This window comes from Hylobates moloch, unplaced genomic scaffold (genome assembly GCF_009828535.3).
Source record: "Hylobates moloch isolate HMO894 unplaced genomic scaffold, HMol_V3 SCAFFOLD_6, whole genome shotgun sequence".
NCBI classification, from domain to species: domain Eukaryota; kingdom Metazoa; phylum Chordata; class Mammalia; order Primates; family Hylobatidae; genus Hylobates; species Hylobates moloch.
Window position 1 is genome coordinate 12227225 of NW_026652281.1, and position 20470 is coordinate 12247694.

The 20470-nt window shown below is 45.3% G+C and overlaps 1 protein-coding gene across 1 annotated transcript in view; it reads right to left on the minus strand.

Moving 5' to 3' along the window:
• Positions 1-5455: 5455 nt before the first annotated feature.
• Positions 5456-20470, minus strand: part of VAT1L (vesicle amine transport 1 like) — a 195228-nt gene continuing 180213 nt past the window's right edge. Inside the window, exons 8-9 of the mRNA XM_032156367.2 lie at positions 13603-13686; positions 5456-7962 (exon numbers count right to left, since the gene is read on the minus strand). Of these exons, the coding sequence (XP_032012258.1) occupies positions 7864-7962; positions 13603-13686 (183 nt within the window). The 3' untranslated portion in view covers positions 5456-7863. The remainder of the gene's footprint in view (positions 7963-13602; positions 13687-20470) is intronic.

Sequence of the window (20470 nt, forward strand, 5' to 3'; positions counted from 1 at the left end):
TTTTGGACTGGAATTCTGGGTCATGATTTCAGCTGGGTTACACCTACACTGTTACATTTGATCTTCTAGAATATATACAACATGATCTTCTCCATTTTAGTAGGAGAAAGGTGAGACCCCAAGCAAATTCCCCAAGTTCGACCCCTGGTTTGAAAGATTCTAAGGCTTAGGCTCTTGCACAGTTGTTTGTGAGTGTGCACTCCTGTGCTGTGTTGATGTTTCGGTTGCTCCTGTCTGAGTTTCTTCTTTGTATGGGTGTTTGGGTGCCAATTTGAATAACATACTTCCCAGCATTTTTGCTTGGCTGGCAATAGAAGCTCTACTCATGGCAGAGAATACCAAAACATTTATTTTCTCCCACAAACAAATCTGGAAGCAAAATATTGAGATCTATATAGTCTCTGTTGTTTAAAAAAAAAAGTAGAAAAAAGAAGCTAGGCCAGGCACAGTGGCTCATGCTTGTAATCCCCGCACTATGGGAGGCTGAGGCGGGCGGATCACTTGAGGTCAGCAGTTTGAGACCAGCCTGGCCAACATGGTGAAACCCCGTCTCTAGTAAAAATACAAAAAAACTAGCTGGCTGTGGTGGCACACACTTGTAATCCCAGCTATTCGGAAGGCTGAGGCAGGAGAATCGCTTGAACCCGGGAGGTGGAGGTTGCAGTGAGCGGAGATCACGCCACTGCACTCCAGCCTGAATGACACAGTGAGACGCTATCAAAAAAAAAAAAGGAAAAAGAAAAAAAAAGCTACTGAGTTTTTCCCAAGCATCCTGTTCTTCCCAGCATTGACAACTGGAGGTAGGAATGAGAACTAATGTTTACTGAGGGCTTGCTGTGTGCCAGGCCCTATCCTGTGTGCTTTAAGTACCTTATTCTCACAGATGACATGTGCTCATCTTTCATTACTTCACTCAAGCATCGCCCTCTCTGTGTCTGCTTTCCTCGCCATTCCCTCCCTACTTTGCATCTTCATTACGCCCTCTCCCATTGCATCTATAAAGCTATGTTTATATCTTACAGTCCATTCCTGCCCTTCCTTTACACCTGCCTTTCCAAAATGGTAGCCATTGGTCACAGGTGCTACTGAACATTTAAAGTGTGTCTAGTCAAATGTGAGATGTGCTGTAAGTATAAAATACATACCGGGGCCAGGTGTGGTTGCTTATCCCTGTAATCTCAGTACTTTGGGAGCATAAGGCATCACTTGAGCCCAGGAGTTTGAGGCTACAATGAATTATGATCATGCCACTGCATTCCAGCCTGGGCAACAGAACGAGACCCTGTCTTTAAAATAAATGAAATACACACCGGATTTTGGACTGTTAGTATGAAAAATGAACATAAACTATCTCAATCTTTCTGTTGATTACCTGTTGAAATAACATTCTATAAACATTGGGCTAAATTATATTAAAATCACTTGTTTCTCCTTACTCATCTAATGTGACTACTAGAAAATTTAACTTTGTGGCTCACATTATATTTGTTGGATAGCACAGCTCTAGACTGAATTTGAGGCAGAATCTTATTTACTTTCTATTTCTATGACCTGGAACAAGGTCTTGCATTTAGTAAATGCTCATTTAAAATGTGTTGAAGAAACACATGGAATTATGTAACAGAGAGCCCAGATTCTTCTGGTCCCAATGAAGAGGAGACCTGCAATTTGACAGGAAGACCCTAATGAAGTAACACATCCTGATGAGATGGCAAGGCATTTTGGCTGTCTCCTCTGAGCAGAAACTCTATTCTCCAAGTGAAGAGAGCAGTTGAGAGGAGCAAATGTAAAAAAAGAAGGGGTGGTGTGAGGTAATGGGATATAGCTAGAGTGGTTACTAAGACTGAAATAGAGTTTATGGAAAGCCTCAAAAGCTTCCCCCATTAACTTCAGAATATAAAGTAAGTTCTCGAGACAAGTCACAGCAGGAGCTGTGGGCACTGCTTCCATATCTCCTAGCAGTTCCCATACAGACCAAGGGCTTCTTGTGGCTTTCCAGGACCAGTGTCTGGTCACAGCAAAGTGCTTGGTTCATACAGGGGGCAAGATGGGAAGGAAATTAACACCCTTGTTAAGAGTAGTCCCCAACCAACAATGCATGGGAATTTATGCGTAATCATGACTGCCTCCTTACCCTTCAATGGCACCATTCTGATCATGCCGACAGTCTCTTGTAGTGGTGTCTGCTCACCAACAGAGCCTGAATGGGCTTCTTTCCTCTTCTGTCCTACTTCTCCTACCTCCTGCCCTCTGTGCTTCTTGGGGTCACCTCCCTAACATGACCTACATTCAAATGCTTGTTTCAGTGTCTGATTCTGGAAGACCCAAACTAAAGCAAGAGGAGTCAAGGCATTTGATGTCTGGCTCCTGGCCACCTATGGGCTCTTCTTATTTCTCCTCCCATTAAACCCAGCACCTACCCTCAGAAATCGCCTCCCAAGCTTTTACATCACGTCATTCATTGCATGACCTTTTTCTTTAACATTTAAGATTCCCAGCTTGGCATTCAACGGTCCTGAGACCTGGTGCTGACTTCCCATAGTGCCTGTCTCGTGCTCCACTCCCTCCCGACAATCTTGTATTTCAGCTACACTGTTGTATTATCTGCTCCTCAAATTTCTTTACTCCTTGCTCATACACAAATGTTTCCTGTGCCCCAAATGGATTTTGAAATGTTAATACCCTAACCTCCTTCAAACCTTTAAAAATTAATTTGAGCTGGGCAGAGTGGCTCACGTCTTTAATCCCAGCACTTTGGGAGGCTAAGGTGGGAGGATCGCTTGAGCCCAGGAGTTCCAGAGCAGCCTGGACAATAGAGTGAGACCCTGCTTCTACAAAAAATTAAAGTTTGCTGGGTGTGTTGGCACACACCTGTAATCCTAGCTACTGGGGAAGCTGAGGTGGGAGGATTGCTCGAGCCCGGGAGGTGGAGGCTGCAGTGAGTGGAGATCATGCCACTATACTCTCCCTGGGTGACAGAGCGAGACCTTGTTTCAAAAAAAAAAAAAAAAAAAATTTCCAACTCCTGGTAGACCTCTTTCCCATTTCCATTTATAAGTGAACATGTGGATTTAGTTCTAGTTTTTGTAGGTGAGCCATTTTTAAATGTGACAGTGCACCAGCACTGGCTGGATGTAGCCATGAGATTCATACAGAGAATATGAGCATTAAATAAGATCATACAGCACTTTGGGAGGCTGAGGCAGGTGGATCAACTGAGGTCAGGGGTTCGACACCAGCCTGGCCAACATGGTGAAACCCCATCTCTACTAAAAATATAAAAATTAGCTGGGCATGGTGGTGCGCGCTTGTAATCCCAGCTACTTGGGAGGCTGAGTCAGGAGAATCATTTGAACCTAGGAGGCAGAGGTTGCAGTGAGCTAAGATCACGCCACTGCACTCCAGCCTGGGTGACAGTGAGATTCAGTCTCAAAAAAAAAAAAAAAAAAATTATACAACAAAGATCGAATGCAGCGGCTCATGCCTTTGGGAAACCAAGGCAGGTGGATCGCTTGAGCCCAGGAATATGAGACCAGCCTGGGCAACATAGGGAGACCCTTGTCTTTACAAAAAATAAAAAAGCTAGCTGGGCGTGGTGGCATGTACCTGTGGTCTCAGCTACTTGGAAGGCTGAGGTGGGTGGATTGCCTGAACCCAGGAGGTTAAGGCTGCAGTGAGGTGTGATTGTGCCGCCGCAGTGAGGTGTGATTGTGCCACTGCACTCCAGCTTGGGCAATGGAGCAAGACCCAGTCTCAAAAACAAACAGACAAGCAAAACAAACAAAAACCCACAAATAAAACCAGGACACTTAGTAGTGTGTGACTTCCTAAGAATTTCACCAGCAGCATGACTTTCTGCTTTGTCAATTCTGGTTTATATATGTGATGTTTTACTGATATAGGCCTGACTATTTTGTTGGATTCCTGCTGAGAAAGATGGTAAAGCACAATACACCCTCCCCAGCCATGAATTCCTCTTTTGTGGAACCTTAGGTGGATATTTACTTTTTTGTATCTCTTTGGTAACCTTGAAGATTTAAGATCATGAAAATGAAAGCTGTTGATGAGACATGTGAGTTTCAAAATCAGTATGTCAACAAACACTTGTATGGAAGGTAAGAAAAATAAATATGCTTCTGGACATGCATATTATTTGCTACCAAGCAAGACAAATTTATAAGCATATCCTTGAAATCAGAGAAAACCGAATCCCTAATGGGTTTCAAGTGAACAAGGGATTGCTAATTTGAAATGTGTTATATTTTACCCTTATTTAAGGTTCAAGGTAGCATGATCAGGTGGTTAAGAGCATGAATTCTGGCGGCAAAAGTATGGCTGGGAATTGGTAAGTTCTGGCTTTCACTTAGTAGCGTGTGATCTTAGGAAAGGGCACAGGCTCCCTAGATTTCAATCTTGTCACCTGTATGTGGACATAATGACAGACCTTACCTCTTAGGGCTGTGGGGAAGGCATGTGAATTAATATGTGGACAGTATTTAGCAACATATAGTAGGTTGCCTTATAAATGTTTGGCATTATGGCTATTCTATTTTTTTTTTTTTTTTTTTTGAGATGGAGTCTCGCTCTGCTGCCCAGGCTGGAGTGCAGTGGCGTGATCTCGGCTCACTGCAAGCTCTACCTCCCGGGTTCACGCCATTCTCCTGCCTCAGCCTCCCTAGTAGCTACAGGCACCCGCCACCACACCCAGCCAATTTTTTGCATTTTTAATAGAGACAGGGTTTCACCATGTTAGCCAGGATGGTCTCAATCTCCTGAACTCGTGATCCGCCCGCCTCGGCCTCCCAAAGTGCTGGGATTACAGGCGTGAGCCACCGCGCCCAGCCTATTGTTATTCTATTATTGTTACCTGTATCATCACTGTCATCATGATCACATGATAGTTTTTTTTGGTTTTGTTTTCTTTCTGAGACACAGTCTCGTTCTGTCACCCAGTCTGAAGTGCAGTGGTGTGATCTCAAGTCACTGCAACCTCTGCCTTTCGGGTTCGATGATTCTCCTGCCTCAGCCTACTGAATAGCTGGGATTACAGGGGTATACCACCATACCTAGCTACTTTTTGTATTTTTAGTAGAGATGAGCTTTCACCACGTTGGCCAGGTTTTCTCAAACTCCTGACCTCAAGTGATCCACAGGGTCAGCTTCCCAAAGTGCTGGGACTACAGATATGAGCCACCGTGCCTGGCCCATAGGATGTTTTATATATATATATTTTTAACCTAATGGTGTTTTACTGTCTAGTTTGAGGGAACCTGAAAGTGGTTTGAAAGGCTTTTCTCCTCTTAACCCCTATTTTCTCCATGTGGTCTTTAGTTTCTCATCTGGAGATGCTCCCATTAGGTTTTTAACTTTTCCTGTTTCAGTTCCCCGTTCATTGCGTATTTAATAGTGTGACTGCTTATCCAGCAATGATTTATGTGGAATAGCAGATGCCAGGTGAGGTTTTGCTATGCTGAATACTTTATTTATATTTTTATGTAAACATAATTTGCTTTGTAGGCACAATATAACAAAAGCTCTAAAGCCACGAAGACATTAGACAATGTTTCAGTTCACTTCAATCAAGCTTAAATTACAGAGAAGCCTTCACAGTTCCTTTAAGGCAGACTGAGACATTCTTTACACTTCCTTCAGAAAAAACAATCAAGAGACAGGAAAGAAGGTGCTTAAAATGAGAGTACGTTAAACAATGAACTTGCGTCCCCCGTTGTTCATGGCAGAAATTGGTCTTGTTGGTCAAACTCTCGTTTTCTCGTTCTATATTCTGCAAGGTTTTTCTTTAACCGTCTGGCGTAATTTGTGATTACTGGATTAACTTTGGTTTGGTTTTGTTTAACTAGCAAACTCAGATTTGGTAGGGGTGGTGGGGGAGAGTGCCTTTTTATGCCTCTCCTCTGGACATAACAAAGGCGATATGAATTCTGAATGTGGCTGAGTTCCCACTCCCCTGAGGAAGGAGAGCCCTAATATGGCCAAGGGCTCTTCACTCCTTCAGCTCTGGAAAATGTCATTTCTGCCCAACTTACTAGGAATGCCACTTGGATGACAGTTCTCCCTAAGACCCCCTTTTCAGCATGGTTACAGGAGAAACAGTCAATAATATAGCACTTAGCAAAGGTAATAGGGGGATAAATGCCCCATCATCTCTGTAAATGGCCCAGAACTGGAATATTGTGAGTCCTGGAGTAGGAAGTAAAAATGATGTTGGTATCCTCCTTTGGGATACTCTCATCCCTTTGTTCCTCAGATGAAAGCACCCGTTCTTGCCTTCATATTTTACATACACATTCACAATGAGGAGAAACTCTTCAGATAAATATTTGGCATAAATAACTCATCATCCTAAGCTTAGGATAGGAAAAAAGAACACGAATGAGGTGACATTTGCTACAAAAGGACTTTGGAAATCAGGTAATTGCTAAGATGCGTTCATTCCTACCACTTGCGGAAAGGGTTGGGTCCACCCTAAGGCTTTTTGGTGGAGAAACTGGGCGATGTAAAATCCCTCTGATGTTTTTCAGAACACAAAGTTGGGGTACTAATCCCGTGAGTCCTGGTATCTCCAGATTGGTTTGTGAGTGATAGTTAAGCATTTTAGCCAAAAGGACTGGAAGGACGGAGTGAGGAACTCCCTCTCTTTCTCGAAGGTAACTGTATTCACGTCTCAAGCGCAGTCAAATTGCATGGGGGTAAGGTTCCTTAGGAGCTGAAAAATTGAACAAGTTGTGTGAGCAAGTGCCTTGCTCCTTGGTTTCCGAAGAGCAGGGCGCTGCAGATTCTACACCGGGGTTTACATATGGGAGGGGAGGAACTGTACATCTGGCATCAGATGGTGAATATAAACCTTTTGTATCCCTAGAGTATGTTACATGTTGGGACATGCTTTGCAAGGAAAGAGATGCTCCTTGACTTTTCCACCTATGGTCTGCAAGGGAACTCTTCTTTGGGAAATCCATGGTTAAGGTGGTCACTTTCCACCAGGAATTGAAATTTACAGAGCTGGTAATGCAGGTGGCAAGTGTGCAAACACCAGCAATGCTGAGGAATGACTTCTGAATGCGTCTCATATGTGGTGTTTTCTTAAAATTAAAACAGATATGGAGCAGGAAGAATCCTGCTCATGTGATGTGTTTTGGAGGAGAAATCTTCACAGCAGGTCCTCAAACTCATGCTGTTGACCCATTGTCTACTGTGAAAACTCCATACCTGCCTCCCTGTGTTTATGGATAAGAGCCAGTGAAAGGGTCAGACACTGAAGGGGTAGAAGAGAATGGCTCAAACTTTTGACTGTAGTTGTCTGTTAAATGGAGAGGGAAAAAGTACTACTAGGAGAGTTTCTAAATTTGTGGGCTCATGAAAACATCTGGCCTACACTCTTTCTGCCGGCCAAACTGGCAAGTGTTCTCATCAGAGGCATGGTTGGCCAGCAGCAAAAAAGTGTCACTGGCCTGAAGAATTCTAGGAGCTGGACAGGGCTCTGTGATAACACCTTTCGATTCAAACTTGTCTTTGCCCACGTCTGGTCTCTTAGGCATCGGGCCTGGGGCTTGTATTAATTTGCAAGGCTGTTCTAGAACTGTCAAGAAGAACCCACAGATGGATGGTTTTGATACAGGGGAGAGGGGAATGTGTAATACACAGATAGGAGAGGGACATAATACTGCATGGCATGGGATTGGCACTTCAAAAAACAACAGTGATCAACAGTTTTTTAGCTCAGCTGACTGCAGACAAACACGACACGCACTGGACTACAGCATTTGTTCACTGGGGCACAGAAGAGTTTTCTCAGCCGGGTCCTCGTCTTCCAAACCATCCTTCACATTCTCCCACCTGGGTCCTGGGTTACTGGATAAAGGGCATCCGCTCCTTGTTCTCGCTGTCTCCCTCGTGGTCCTCCTCCTCTTCCCCTGCTTCACTGGTCTCTGTGCTGTCATTGGCCATCTGTAATTCAAAAGAGGATGTTATTGAGGGCTGTGCAACCCAGCCCCATCATCTCTGAGCATCTGACAGAGTCCCATGGGAGGACTTCTTGGGGGCTAGGAGCTAGGGTTGCTTGTTTCCCTGGAAGGCAGTGCAGCTATCATATGTTGGGCACCCCGAGAGACGGTGCTGAGATAAGGATTTGAATGCCAGTATCTGGAATTTGGGAGATGATCCCAGGACACACCAGCAGGAGAGTGAAGAAATGAGACCAAAAGGGGGAAGAATCCAATGCAGGGAATGTTAGTAAGTTGGTTCCTGTGTGGGCAGTGGGACTTAGTCCTGCTGGAGACCTCTGAGAGACCCTGGGGGGCACATCTTAGAGCTGTCCCTTCTGAGGGAGGAGGAAGCCACGTTATGGCTAAGGGGTGCTCTCAGAGGAGGTGAGTTATCTCCCTGCACCTCACGCAAGTTCTGTGCAAAACTCAATCATGCTCTGGTGACGAGAGTTAGCTCTCAGGCAGAGAGGGGAAGGTGCCCACAAGAGGTGCCCCTGGAGTGCAGGGGACCCGAGTGCCAAGGGGAGATGGGAGGGGTATTGAGAGCACCGGCTGCACAGAGCCCCCAGGGTTGAAGTCTTGATGCTGTCACTTACGAAGAGCAGATAGAACAACCAGAACAAAGGTGTATTTTGCTTTTTGGTCTCTATTCCCCCACTGCAATATAGTTTCTGAGAAGACAGGGATTTTGTCTGACTCTTTTTCTTCTGTTAATCACTGGTACCTGGTGTAGTTATGATTACCGCTCTGGGCTTTCATTTCCTCTGTTATTACAGTGGCGATGAATCCACCTGCCTTATAAATTTGTTTTAAGAAGCAGGTGAAAGAAAATGGAGTAATGTATCTAAAGAGTCTAGCAAAGGACTGAGCATATGACAGAGGCTCAGAACAAATTAGTTTTGTCCATTAACATCCCCCTACATGATCTGTGCCTCAGACTTCTTTTCTTTTCTTATCCCCTGATCTAAGTTGGGCCCCAAATCTCCCAAACTTGAGTCCCTGGCTGCGTCACGGCTTATTCTGACAAACAGGAATTTGGCTCCTGAATCTCAGCTCACCCCATGTTGTCTCACCTGAAGCTGGGTTTTCCCCCTCGGCCACACCATGTGCAGTGCCTTCTCCCTGGAATGTCATTCCTCTACCCTCTCTGCCCAGTTCATCCAGTTCATACCTATGTTTCCTTTAGGGCTCATCCTGCTTCCTCAAGGAAGCCTTTGCAGAATTCCCTAACTGGAACAATCTCCCTATTACGAGCTTTCATGGCCTAAATACCTCTTCTTTGTCACACTGATCAAGAGTTGCAATGTCCCATTTATACGAATGGCTCATTGGTGAATGTCCATCTGCCCCTGCCGAACCGTACACACCACGGGAGAGGACCAGGTCTCTGCAGTTTTATTCCCTACAACTAGGTACATATGCAACAAGTGCTTTAGGATAATGAAGAACTAACCAACTAAGCTGTCCCTTAGTAAGTAGTGTATATTATAATACATAGTCACCGATATGCCAGTTGGCTCACAGACACTGGTTCTTTTCATCTTCTCTACAACTCTATGAAGTAGTAGCAATAGTAGTAATTACTGTTGTGAGTTCTGTTCTATAGCAGTGGAAAGGGAGACCCTGAGATGATGGGACCACAGAAGCCGTAAGGGCAGCAGAGGTCAGTAGCCTTCAGGAAAGGCCACCTCTGTTCTCTGGGGCACTGGTCAGATGTCCAGGAGTGGGGCAGGGCTGCCCGCTGGGACTGTGGGGTCTGGAGGCAGCAGTTCTGCCTCTGCTCTGACCTCGTGACACATCATAGGATGAGTTTCGAGTTTGCTTTGGTCCAGCCTCATCAAGAGGAGGCTCTCAGCAGGACAGATTCCACTCTTAGTGCTTCCCAGGAAATTCACTTCTGGTGCTGCCAATAGCAGTCAACTTCCCCTGCCTGGGTGCTGCTCACACGCCTTAGAGCACAGACTATTCTAGAGGAGCAGTATGTGTCCTGCAGCATGGCGGCTGGGCAGATTCGGGGCTGAGTGAGGGCTGAGAGTGGTCATGGCCGGGCGTGGTGGCTCACGCCTGTAATCCCAGCACTTTGGGAGGCCAAGGCGGGCAGATCACCTGCGGTCAGGATTTCAAGACCAACCTGGCCAACATGGTGAAACCCCATCTCTACTAAAAATACAAAAATTAGCCGGGCGTGATGTGGTGAGCACCTCTAATCCCAGCTACTCCAGAGGCTGTGGCATGAGAATTACTTGAACCCGGAAGGTGAAGGTTGCAGTGAGCTGAGATCACACCATTGCACTCCAGCCTGGGTGACAGAATGAGACTCTGTCTTAAAAAAAAAAAAAAAAAGGTGGTCATTCTAGTAGGAGAAAGCATCTGCTGAGTGGAGAGTGACACATCCTGTGGAGCCTGGAGCTTGAGTTCTTTCCTCTTCAGTCAGGTGCTAACCCTAAAATGACCTCACTGGATTCCTCCTGCGTCTCCATGTCTTCTATTTAACCTCACGACATGCTCCCTTTCCTTCAAGTCTGCTTTTCCATCCAGATAGGCCATAGCCTCTTCTCCACCACGTGGTTGCTCCGAATACCCACTCTCTACTGTCTTTTTGTTTCTTTAGGTCCCAGGGATAAAAGCCTTCAGGAGGGCTGGGTACAGTGTCTCATGTCTATAATCCCAGCTCTTTGGGAGGCCAAGGCAGGTGGATCACTTGGGGTCAGGAGTTCAAAACCAGCCTGGCCAACATGGTGAAACCCTGTCTCTACTAAAAATAATAAAAAAAAATTAGCTGGGTGTGGTGGCACGTGCCTGTAATTCCAGCTACTCAGGAGACTGAGGTGGGAGGATCGCTTGAACCCAGGAAGCAGAGGTTGCAGTGAGCCGAGATCGTGCCATTGCCCTCAAGCCTGGGTGACAGAGTGAGACTGCATTTCAAAAAAGAAGACTTCAGGAGGTTCAGAAACAAGGACAATGACATTGTGTGTGGCACGGGCAGATGCTGTGCTTTTACCCTGAAAGGTGGATTTTTCAGCATCTGCTCCGGTAAGAATCCTCACTCGGTAAGACAGGCCTTCCTATCAGCCCAATGACTTGGCCGCAACTCATGTGTGATGGACACAGGAGTATCCCGGGGTGGGAAATTGGTGCCAACTATTTTGCTTGAAAGCCATAAGCTTCCAGGATGGGCCTAGAGCCTGTCTGCCTTCTCCAAATGAGACTGAAATAGACTTGGTCATATGTTTGAAGACTACAAAGAGGTGTACATGAGACTCAGGATCCAAGTCACTCCCTCCCCTCCCTAACCTTGCCCTCTCATCTGCTGTGAACAGCCCTGGAACTTAGTATTTAATAAGCTATATCCATGTTGTATCAGTCACTTAACAAGAGGGCGTTTTACAGTGTTGAAGTTGCCCTTCATTGAATGAAATGACTGTCATACCCAAATTACATTATGGTTACAAGTCAAGGAAATATTTTTAAAAATACACACTCCTGGCTGGGTGCGGTGGCTCACGCCTGTAATCCCAGCACTTTGGGAGTCCGAGGTGGGCAGATCGCGAGGTCAGGAGATTGAGACCATCCTGGCTAACATGGTGAAACCCCGTCTCTACTAAAAATACAAAAAAATTAGCCGGGCGTGGTGGCAGGCCCTGTAGTCCCAGCTACTTGGGAGGCTGAGGTGGTAGAATGGCGTGAACCTGGGAGGTGGACCTTGCAGTGAGCCGAGATTGCGCCACTGCACTCCAGCCTGGGCGACAGAGCGAGACCCCGTCTCAAAAAAAAAACAAAAAACAAAAAACTTTACATGACAGTATGCAAGAAATCTTAGTTCTTTCTTTTTTTTTTTTTTTTAAAGAACTGATGCAGCTTCAAGAATCAACATGTATGTAAACAAAGAAACAAGAAACCCTTCCCAAGAAGTATTTTCTCTATTAAAGATGACCTGGGGGCCGGGCGTGGTGGCTCACATCTGTAATCCCAACACTTTGGGAGGCTGAGGCGGGTGGATCATAATGTCAGGAGTTCCAGACCAGCCTGACCTACATGGTAAAACCCTGTGTCTACTAAACATAAAAAAATTAACTGAGTGTGGTGGCAGGCCCCTATAATCCCAGCTACTCGGGAGGCTGCCGCAGGAGAATCACTTGAATCCGGGAGGTGGAGTTTGCAGTGAGCCGAGATCGTGCCATTGCACTCCAGCCTGGGTGACGGAGTGAAACTCCGTCTCAAAAAAAGATGACCTGGAACTTAGTACATATCAGACAATGCTTTATGAATGCTATTCTAACTGAGAACTTATCAATCTCCACTTTACAGACAGGGGATCAAAGCTGAGTAGTCAAGTAACTTGCCCAGGTCATAAACAGGGGCTCAGGGTTTTGAATCCATGTAGTCGGATGGTCTGTGCACTGACCACACCATTACATAGTCCCTCCTCGAGAGGCCCTGGGGAGTACAGGTGGGATGTGAGTTTGACATGCTATACTCTTGTTGGTATTGCTGGGATATAAGGGTTTTGTTTTGGTAAAAGAAAAAAAAAAAATCACAGCTGGGTGTGGTAGCTCATGCCTATAATCCCAGCACTTCGGGAGGCCGAGGTAGGCAGATTGCTTGAGCTCAGGGGCTCGAGACCAGTCTAGGCAACATGGTGAGATCCTTTCTCTAAAAATAATAATATTTTTAATTATATTTTGTATTATTTATATTTTAATTATATCATTTTTATTATTTTATTTTATATTATTATTATTATTATTTTTTGAGACGAAGTCTTATTCTAGTCCCCCAGGCTGGAGTGCAATGGCGCAATCACGGCTCACTGCAATCTTTGCCTCCCAGCTTCAAGCGATTTTCTTGCCTCAGCCTCCCCAGTAGCTGGGATTACAGGCACCTGCCCCCACAGCTGGCTGATTTTTGTTATTTTTAGTACAGGCGGGGTTTCACCATCTTGGCCAGGCTGGTCTCAAACTCCTGACCTCAGATGATCCACCCGCCTCAGCCTCCCCAAGTGCTGGGATTACAGGCGTGAGCCACCGTGCTCGGCCAATAATAATTATAATTAGCTGGGCGTGGTGGTGCTCTCCTGTAGTCTCAGCTGCTCAAGAGGCTGAGGTGGGAGGATCACTTGGGTCCAGGAGGCGGGGGCTGCAGTGAGTTGAGATAGTGCTACTGCACTCCAGCCTGGGTGACAGAGTGAGACTCACTCTCTATGAAAGAAAAAAAAAAAAAATCGGTGGAACCATCAGGAAGCATCTCGGAAGCAGCTGGCATCATTCTGTTAGGAGCATGAATGTGAAATTATTGAAATTTTCCAGGAATTTCTCCCAAGAGCTAGCAGCTGTAATAGACAGGTCTGTTGTTGCTATGCCTTCCTGCCTATGCCTTCAGATTGCTTTTGATATGCTCTCACTGAAGCACTGGCCTTTCCTTTTCAGCATTCATCTCAGTTTGTCATGAATCCCTCATGTGTGAAATCATTTGATTACCCCTGGTCTCCTCCACTAGCCCACAGGCTACCTGTACTTCCTTCTACCCCACCCGTGTCTGCATCTGATTGACCCGTGGTGCTCCCTCGCATGGAACTGAACAGACTCCTCTGCTTTTCACTCACCAGTGGAGTTGGGGTCTTTTCTACATCCAGAATTAACTTGCCAATGTTCCCTCGGTCGTGAATCCGCTGCATGGCCTCCTTCACCTGCGAGAAAAGGTGAGAAACAGAGGTGCTGGTTAGGGGAGGTGTTGCCCAGTTAAAAAGGGGGCCTAGAAAACTCAAACTGTCAAGTGACCACCAGAGGGCGCTGCGGCTGAAGCTTAGTGGCTAACAGGTTGATGTTGGACGTTGGGGTGCAACTACATTCTGGTTGTGCCATTCACACACACTGATCTTGTGCAAACATCTTCTGGGTCGAAAAAGTGAGGGTGACAGCTCTTGAAATAAGTAGATGAACATTTCTTAAAAGGGTGGGGGAAGGTTCTCTGGAGTTCTCAGAATTACATGCTGCAGGGTGGCAGGATGCATTAGTCAGATTACATTTTGACCAATAAAGGTATTTTCTGAAGGTCATTTGTGCCCTGCTTACTTCAGTGTTATTTAACTCTGACTCACAGTTGGGCTAAGTTGACCCCGTTACTCAAGGCCGAAGTGAACACAGGAAAATTCTCACGATTCTGGTTATTGGGAGGAAATGTCTCTGTCTAAGTGGAGTTTCCCCTCAACTCTATAGTATTCTCCCCAGGAGAGAGGGCATCCTGTTTCTTTGCAAATGTTGGGGGCTTGCCAGGCCAACAGGTGTCTCCCGGGACCCTCTGAACCAGCAAGTTTGCAGCAGAATCCATTTGGCATTTTGAGCGTCTCATTCTGTTGCCACGTGGAATTCCAACTGTTGAGGTGGGGTTGGGGAGGGAGGCATGAGTGTTAAATGAAATCCAGAAAGGGCAACATGGAGCTTAGTGCTTGGTACAGGCCCATGCTCCACATCTCAGTGAAATCTGCGTGGAAATGCAACATCTCTTGATTAAGAAAAAAAAAGTTTTAATAGATCTAGCCTAAATATTTTTCCCGAAGTCTCAAATATTTAAAATTTGTGTTCATTCAGTCCAAAAATATTCATTAAATGTTGCTTCTAGCCTAGATGCTATGGTTAAACAAAATTAAAAAGTAAGATACAGTGTCTGCCTTTGAGGAACTCACCCTGTGGCTGATTGATAGAGCAGTGTTTGCTTGTATGAAAACCGAAGCCTTCTACACATTTGGATAACAACTTGACAGAGCTATTAAAATATTTGTATTCTAATTGCTTTTCTGGAACTTTATCCTAAAGACATAATTTAAATTATGGGGAAGAAAACTTATGACACAAAAGATACTCAATTACAGTCTATTGCTTTTTATGGCAAAACATCGAAGCAACTTATATGTCCCCGAGTTAAGGGAATGGCCAAGTAAACAATGACTTTCACATGTATCTACTGAAAGGAAATGATATGTGGCTGTTAAAGAAGATAAACATATATGCAGCTAATTATAAAGACTACGCAGCAGAATTAAATGTTGTAATATTGCTAAATGAGAACTGACATGCATATTTAAAATGTTTTAATCTCTAGCTCCATAAAAACACACATATACTAAAATAACTAGAAAGGGCTATGGATATATGATAAAACATCACGTAGAAGAAATGGATGCCTTTTAACTTTAGTGTCTGTCTGGTAACGTCTTATCACATCAGTATTTAATATAAATGCACTTTTAAATGCAGTCTTTGGACAACCTGGCAGTGATCAGAATCAACCCGTTTTTGGGGGGAGAAGGTCTTGCTCTGTTGCCTTGGCTGCAGTAAAGCGGTACAATCACAGATCACTGCAGGTTTGACCTCCTGGTCTCAAGCAGTCCTCCCACCTCAGCCTCCCAAGTAGCTAGGATTACAGGCGAGCGTCACCACGTGCTCAGCTAATTTTTTGCTTTTTTTTTTTTTTTTTTTTTTTTAGTAGAGATGTGGTTTTGCCATGTTGCCCAGGCTGCTCATGAACTCTTGGCCTCAAGTGACCCCTCCCCTGTTGACCTCCCCTAAGTGCTCAGATGACAGGCATGAGCCACTGTGCCCGGCCATGATCTCTATTTTTATTTTATTTTATTTTTTTATTTTTATGGTTTTGTTTATTTTTTTGAGACGGAGTCTCACTCTGTCACCCAGGCGGGAGTGCAGTGGCACGATCTCGGCTCACTGCAAGCTCCGCCTGCTGGATTCACGCCATTCTCCTGCCTCAGCCTCTCGGAGTAGCTGGGTCTACAGGCGCCTGCCACCACGCCTGGCTAATTTTTTTTGGTATTTTTTAGTAGAGACGGGGTTTCACCGTGGTCTCGATCTCCTGACCTCCTGATCCGCCCGCCTCGGCCTCCCAAAGTGCTGGGATTACAAGCATGAGCCACTGCGCCCGGCCCTGTGATCTCTGACTAATAGTGTCATATGATTGTTAAATTTCTTGACCCTAATACATAATCCAGTAGATCCCTTTTATTTCTGTAGTGAGCTCTGCTTTTCAAAGGGTTTTCACATTTGTTCATAATAGCTACAACCCACCGGGAATGTTCATATATTGTAGCAGACACCTTCTAAAATTGTTGTCAGTCATCCCCATTGCCTGGTACTCATCCCCTCCCCGTGAATGTAGGCTAGACCTAGTGACTTGCTTCTAAGCAACAGAATAGAGCAAAAGTGATGATATATCACTTCCACCATTAGGTAATAAAGGACCGTGACTTCCATCTTGCAGTCTCTCTTTCTCTAACTCTTGATGCTTCCTTGTTCTGATGACTCAAACTGCCATGTTGTGAGCTGCCCTATGGAGAGCTCCACATGGCAAGAAACTGAGGGCAGACCCCAGGCAACAGTCAATGACGGGCAGATACCCTCAGTACAAATGCCGGTGAGGAACTGAATCCTGCCAACAACCACAGAGAGCTTGGAAGCAGACCCTTCCCCAGTTGAGACCACAGCCCCAGCTGACACCTTTGTCAGAGGCATTTGAACCAGAGCAACTCTGTCCTGAGTGAGGGCTAGGAAAATGAGGCTGGGACTTGCTGGGCTACATCCCCAGAGAGTGAGGTATTCCTAGCCTCTAGATGCTCACCCTTAAGGGAACAGATTGATAACGATAACTAAACAGACCCAGGCTTGGGCATGTCCTGATAACGATATCTCGATACCCTGAGAACAGAGGCATTCCTAATTTTGCTTTAAAGATAATAATATCAGGCCGGGCACAGTGGCTCACGCTTCTAATCCCAGCACTTTGGGAGGCCAGGGCAGGCAGATCACTTGAGGTCAGAAGTTCAAGACCAGCCTGGCCAACATGGGGAAACCTCATCTCTACTAAAAATACAAAAATTAGTTGGTGGTGGTGGGTGCCTGTAATCCTAGCTACTTGGGAGGCTGAGGCAGGAGAATTGCTTGAACCCAGGAGGTGGAGGTTGCAGTGAGCTGAAATTGTGCCACTGTGCTCCAGCCTGGGCGACAGAGCGAGACTGTCTAAAAATAATAATAATAATCATAGTATTGATTCTTGCAAAATACAGTAATTAAGAAAATTAATCCTTTATCACAAACCCTTGTAGCAGAGCACATGTCCCTGTGCTCTATTTTTTTTATTTTTGAGATGGAGTCTCACTCTGTTGTCCAGGCTGGAGTGCAGTGGCACGATCTTGGCTCACTGCAAGCTCCGCCTCCCAGGTTCACGCCATTCTCCAGCCTCAGCTTCCCGAGTAGCTGGGACTACAGGAGCCTGCCACCACGCCTAGCTAATTTTTTGTATTTTTAGTAGAGACGGAGTTTCACCATGTTAGCTAGGATGGTCTTGATCTCCTGACCTTGTAATCCACCTGCCTTGGCCTCCCAAAGTGCTGGGATTACAGGCGTGAGCCACCGCGCCCAGCCCATTGTACCCAGGGTGAACGTGCTCCTCCTCTTACTTTCAGGAACGCCCTACTCTGTCTATGGCGTAGCTATTGTTTCACCACTTGAGTTTCTTAAACTTGTTTTTGCTCTGCACTGTGGACTGGCCCTGAATTCTCTCCTGTGTGAGACCTAAGAGCCCTGTCTTGGGGTCTGGATCAGGACCCCTTTCCTGTAACACCCCGACTGCAGCCTTGTGAGAATCAAAGGACCAACTAAGTTGTGCCGAGATTCCCCACTCACAGAAACTGGGAGATCGTAAGTGCCTCTAAGTTTGCTGGGGGTGGGGGAGTTAAATGCAATAATAGATAATATATTCTTATCTCACATACATTATTATTACCTTGCAAAATATATCCCCATTTTACAGATAATGTACCCTGATGCTCAAAAATAGAAGCAATTTACCCAAAGATTACGTAGTTAATTATGACAGAATTGTGGTTGGCACTCAGGGCTTCCAGACTTCAAAACCAAAGCTCTTTCCCAGTTCTGCGTAGTCCGTACTGCTTTGTTTGACTCTCAAAGGCAGAGGAATGAGGTAGGTAGTGTCTCACGTCATGGTTCTCCAGCATTCAGTTATTTATCACCCTGGCAAGTTATTAGCATCTGAAAACTCCTTGGAGACTAGGAACAACTTTTAAGCTCCCTCTCCAGGAAGACAGAGCCCAGAGAAACTGAAAAGCTGTTTTCTCACCAGTTAAAGCTTATTGTGATGCTAGGAGAAAAAGCTCCTTGCAGGGCTGCCTCTAATCTGCATGCTTTTTGGATATTTCTTTCTAAAATGAACTGACTCCTTGAAGTCCCTTACGGAAAGGACGGATAAAGGATTAGCAGTATTTCCAAGAGGCCATTTAAGTAGCCTGACCTCCTAGTCACGCTGTGTGCATTTCTATCCTCTTGTTAGGCTGCTCTTGGAGCCTTTCTCATGACAATGTTGAAGGAAAAAAATGATACCGTTCTTGATTAATTCTTTCTTAGGCCACCGTATGAGGCCCTTTGCATAAGTTGCTTCCTTTTATCCACACACATCTAACCTCTTAGAAGTGTCTGCATCCGTTTCACAGAGGAGAAACCCGATGATAAGCCGAGTTAAGCATCACAATGATTAGCTGAGTTAAGCACCAGAGTTTCACAGATGCAAAATCCAATGATTAAAACATCCAAGGTTCTTGCCTCTGGTGCCCATCTGAAAGGTGGTGAGAACTGTGGGGGATCTGAGAGGGCAGCTTCCCCTTCCTCTGTTGTCAACACCCCAAACTGCTGTCAACTAACACCTTGGCAAAGCAAAGTCTGACAAAAGAGACATTGCTCCCAAATTACCATTTGTAAGTGGAAGCACCCCAGCAGCGGTGACAGTGCCCAGAAAATCGTGGTGATGGGCTCCATAAAGCTCAGTAGCATGTGAGAGACTTGTCTTCTCCGTTGGGACCAGCAGAGGTACTTTTTTTTTTTTTTTTTTTTTTTTAAAAGAGTCTTCTGCTTAAAACTTTTCCCCATTGTATTCAAGAGAACTGTCTAGTAGACCTGCATTGCTTAGTACTACAGTCACTCGTCAGTATGGCAAGTGAGCATTTGAAATTTGGCTAGTAAAAATTGCCATGTGCTATCAGTGTAAAATTCACACCAGACTTGACAGACTTAATCATCATAAAAAAGAATCTAAACTATTTCAGCAAGAATTGTTGACATTTATTACATGTTGAAACAACAATTATTAAAGTTAGCTTTCAGTAATTTTGAAAATATGGCTAGAAACTAGAAAATTTAAAACTCTGCATGTGGCTCACGTAATTCTGCTGAGCAGCACTGGAGTACATGTTTCTGGAGCTGGTAACTGTTGCCTTTTCTGGCTTTGTTGCTTTCCTTCACCTCTTATCACACCCTCATGTCCACCACTTGCGATGTATCTGAAGTTCACTGGGCTCTCTGCACTGTGTCTCTGTTCGTCCTGGGTCCCTTCCTGGAGTGCCCTGGTCCTGAGCTACCTTGGATTTGTCTTGCTGTTGTTGACTTGGATGTGAGCTCTTCTAAGTATTTGCCCTTCACCCCCAACCTCACAGTCTCGCCCAAGCACTTCTCCCTTCACACCTCAGTTGGCTAGTGATGTCAACCCTATCCCAGCCTTGTAAGTTACACATCAGCCTCTCCTCTCCATTGCACATCAGTAGAACAGTGCCATCTAAAAGAAATAAAAAGCGAACCACAAATGTAGCTAAAATTTTTCTAATTAACCACGTCAACAAATGTAAAAAGAAACTGGTGAAATTAATTTTAAGGTATTTTCTTTAACCAAATATATCCAACATGTTATTTCAATATATACTCAATATAATGAAGTAATAATTTACACTTTGTTGGTGGGGACTGTTTGGAATCTAGGGTGTATTTCACACTGAGAGTAAATCTCAATTCAGATGAGCCACACTTGAAGTCCTCATTGGCCTCCCATAGCTCATAGCTACCATATTGGGGATTGCAGCTCTATATGGGCAGGACAATGGTGTCTACCTCAGAGTCCATAGCGCAAAAGGACATCTGTTACACAATAGCTTCCAGGATGAATGAATGAATGAAAAAGTGGATTTGTGGAGAAAGTGAGATGTCATATGGCTGAGCCTCACCTAGAGGTCTTTGTCCTGCCTACCCCACATCCTAGAGCCCCTGGCCTGGGCAGCTATCTCTTGGTGGCCTGCTCAGTGCAGCCTGGGTGGCCCAGCAGAGTCTGTTCATAATCAGGACCATGGTCCCACACCCAGTCTGGGACGCCACTGCCAGCTGCGTGGCTGGCCATATCTGGTCTCGGCAGCTGGATTTTCCAGGGCTGGGATTCTGGATTTACTCAGGCCATCTCCAACAGAGCTGGTTTCCCATCCAGACAGTGGAGGGAGGAAATCTGAGTCATGTCATTCAAGCACCTCAAGATGCCAACATTCTAAGCTGAAAGGACATCTGGGCTTTCTCTGACATTCCTGGTGTCTGGGAGGCCAATTTGACAGCATCCCAAGTGGATGGTGGCAGGAG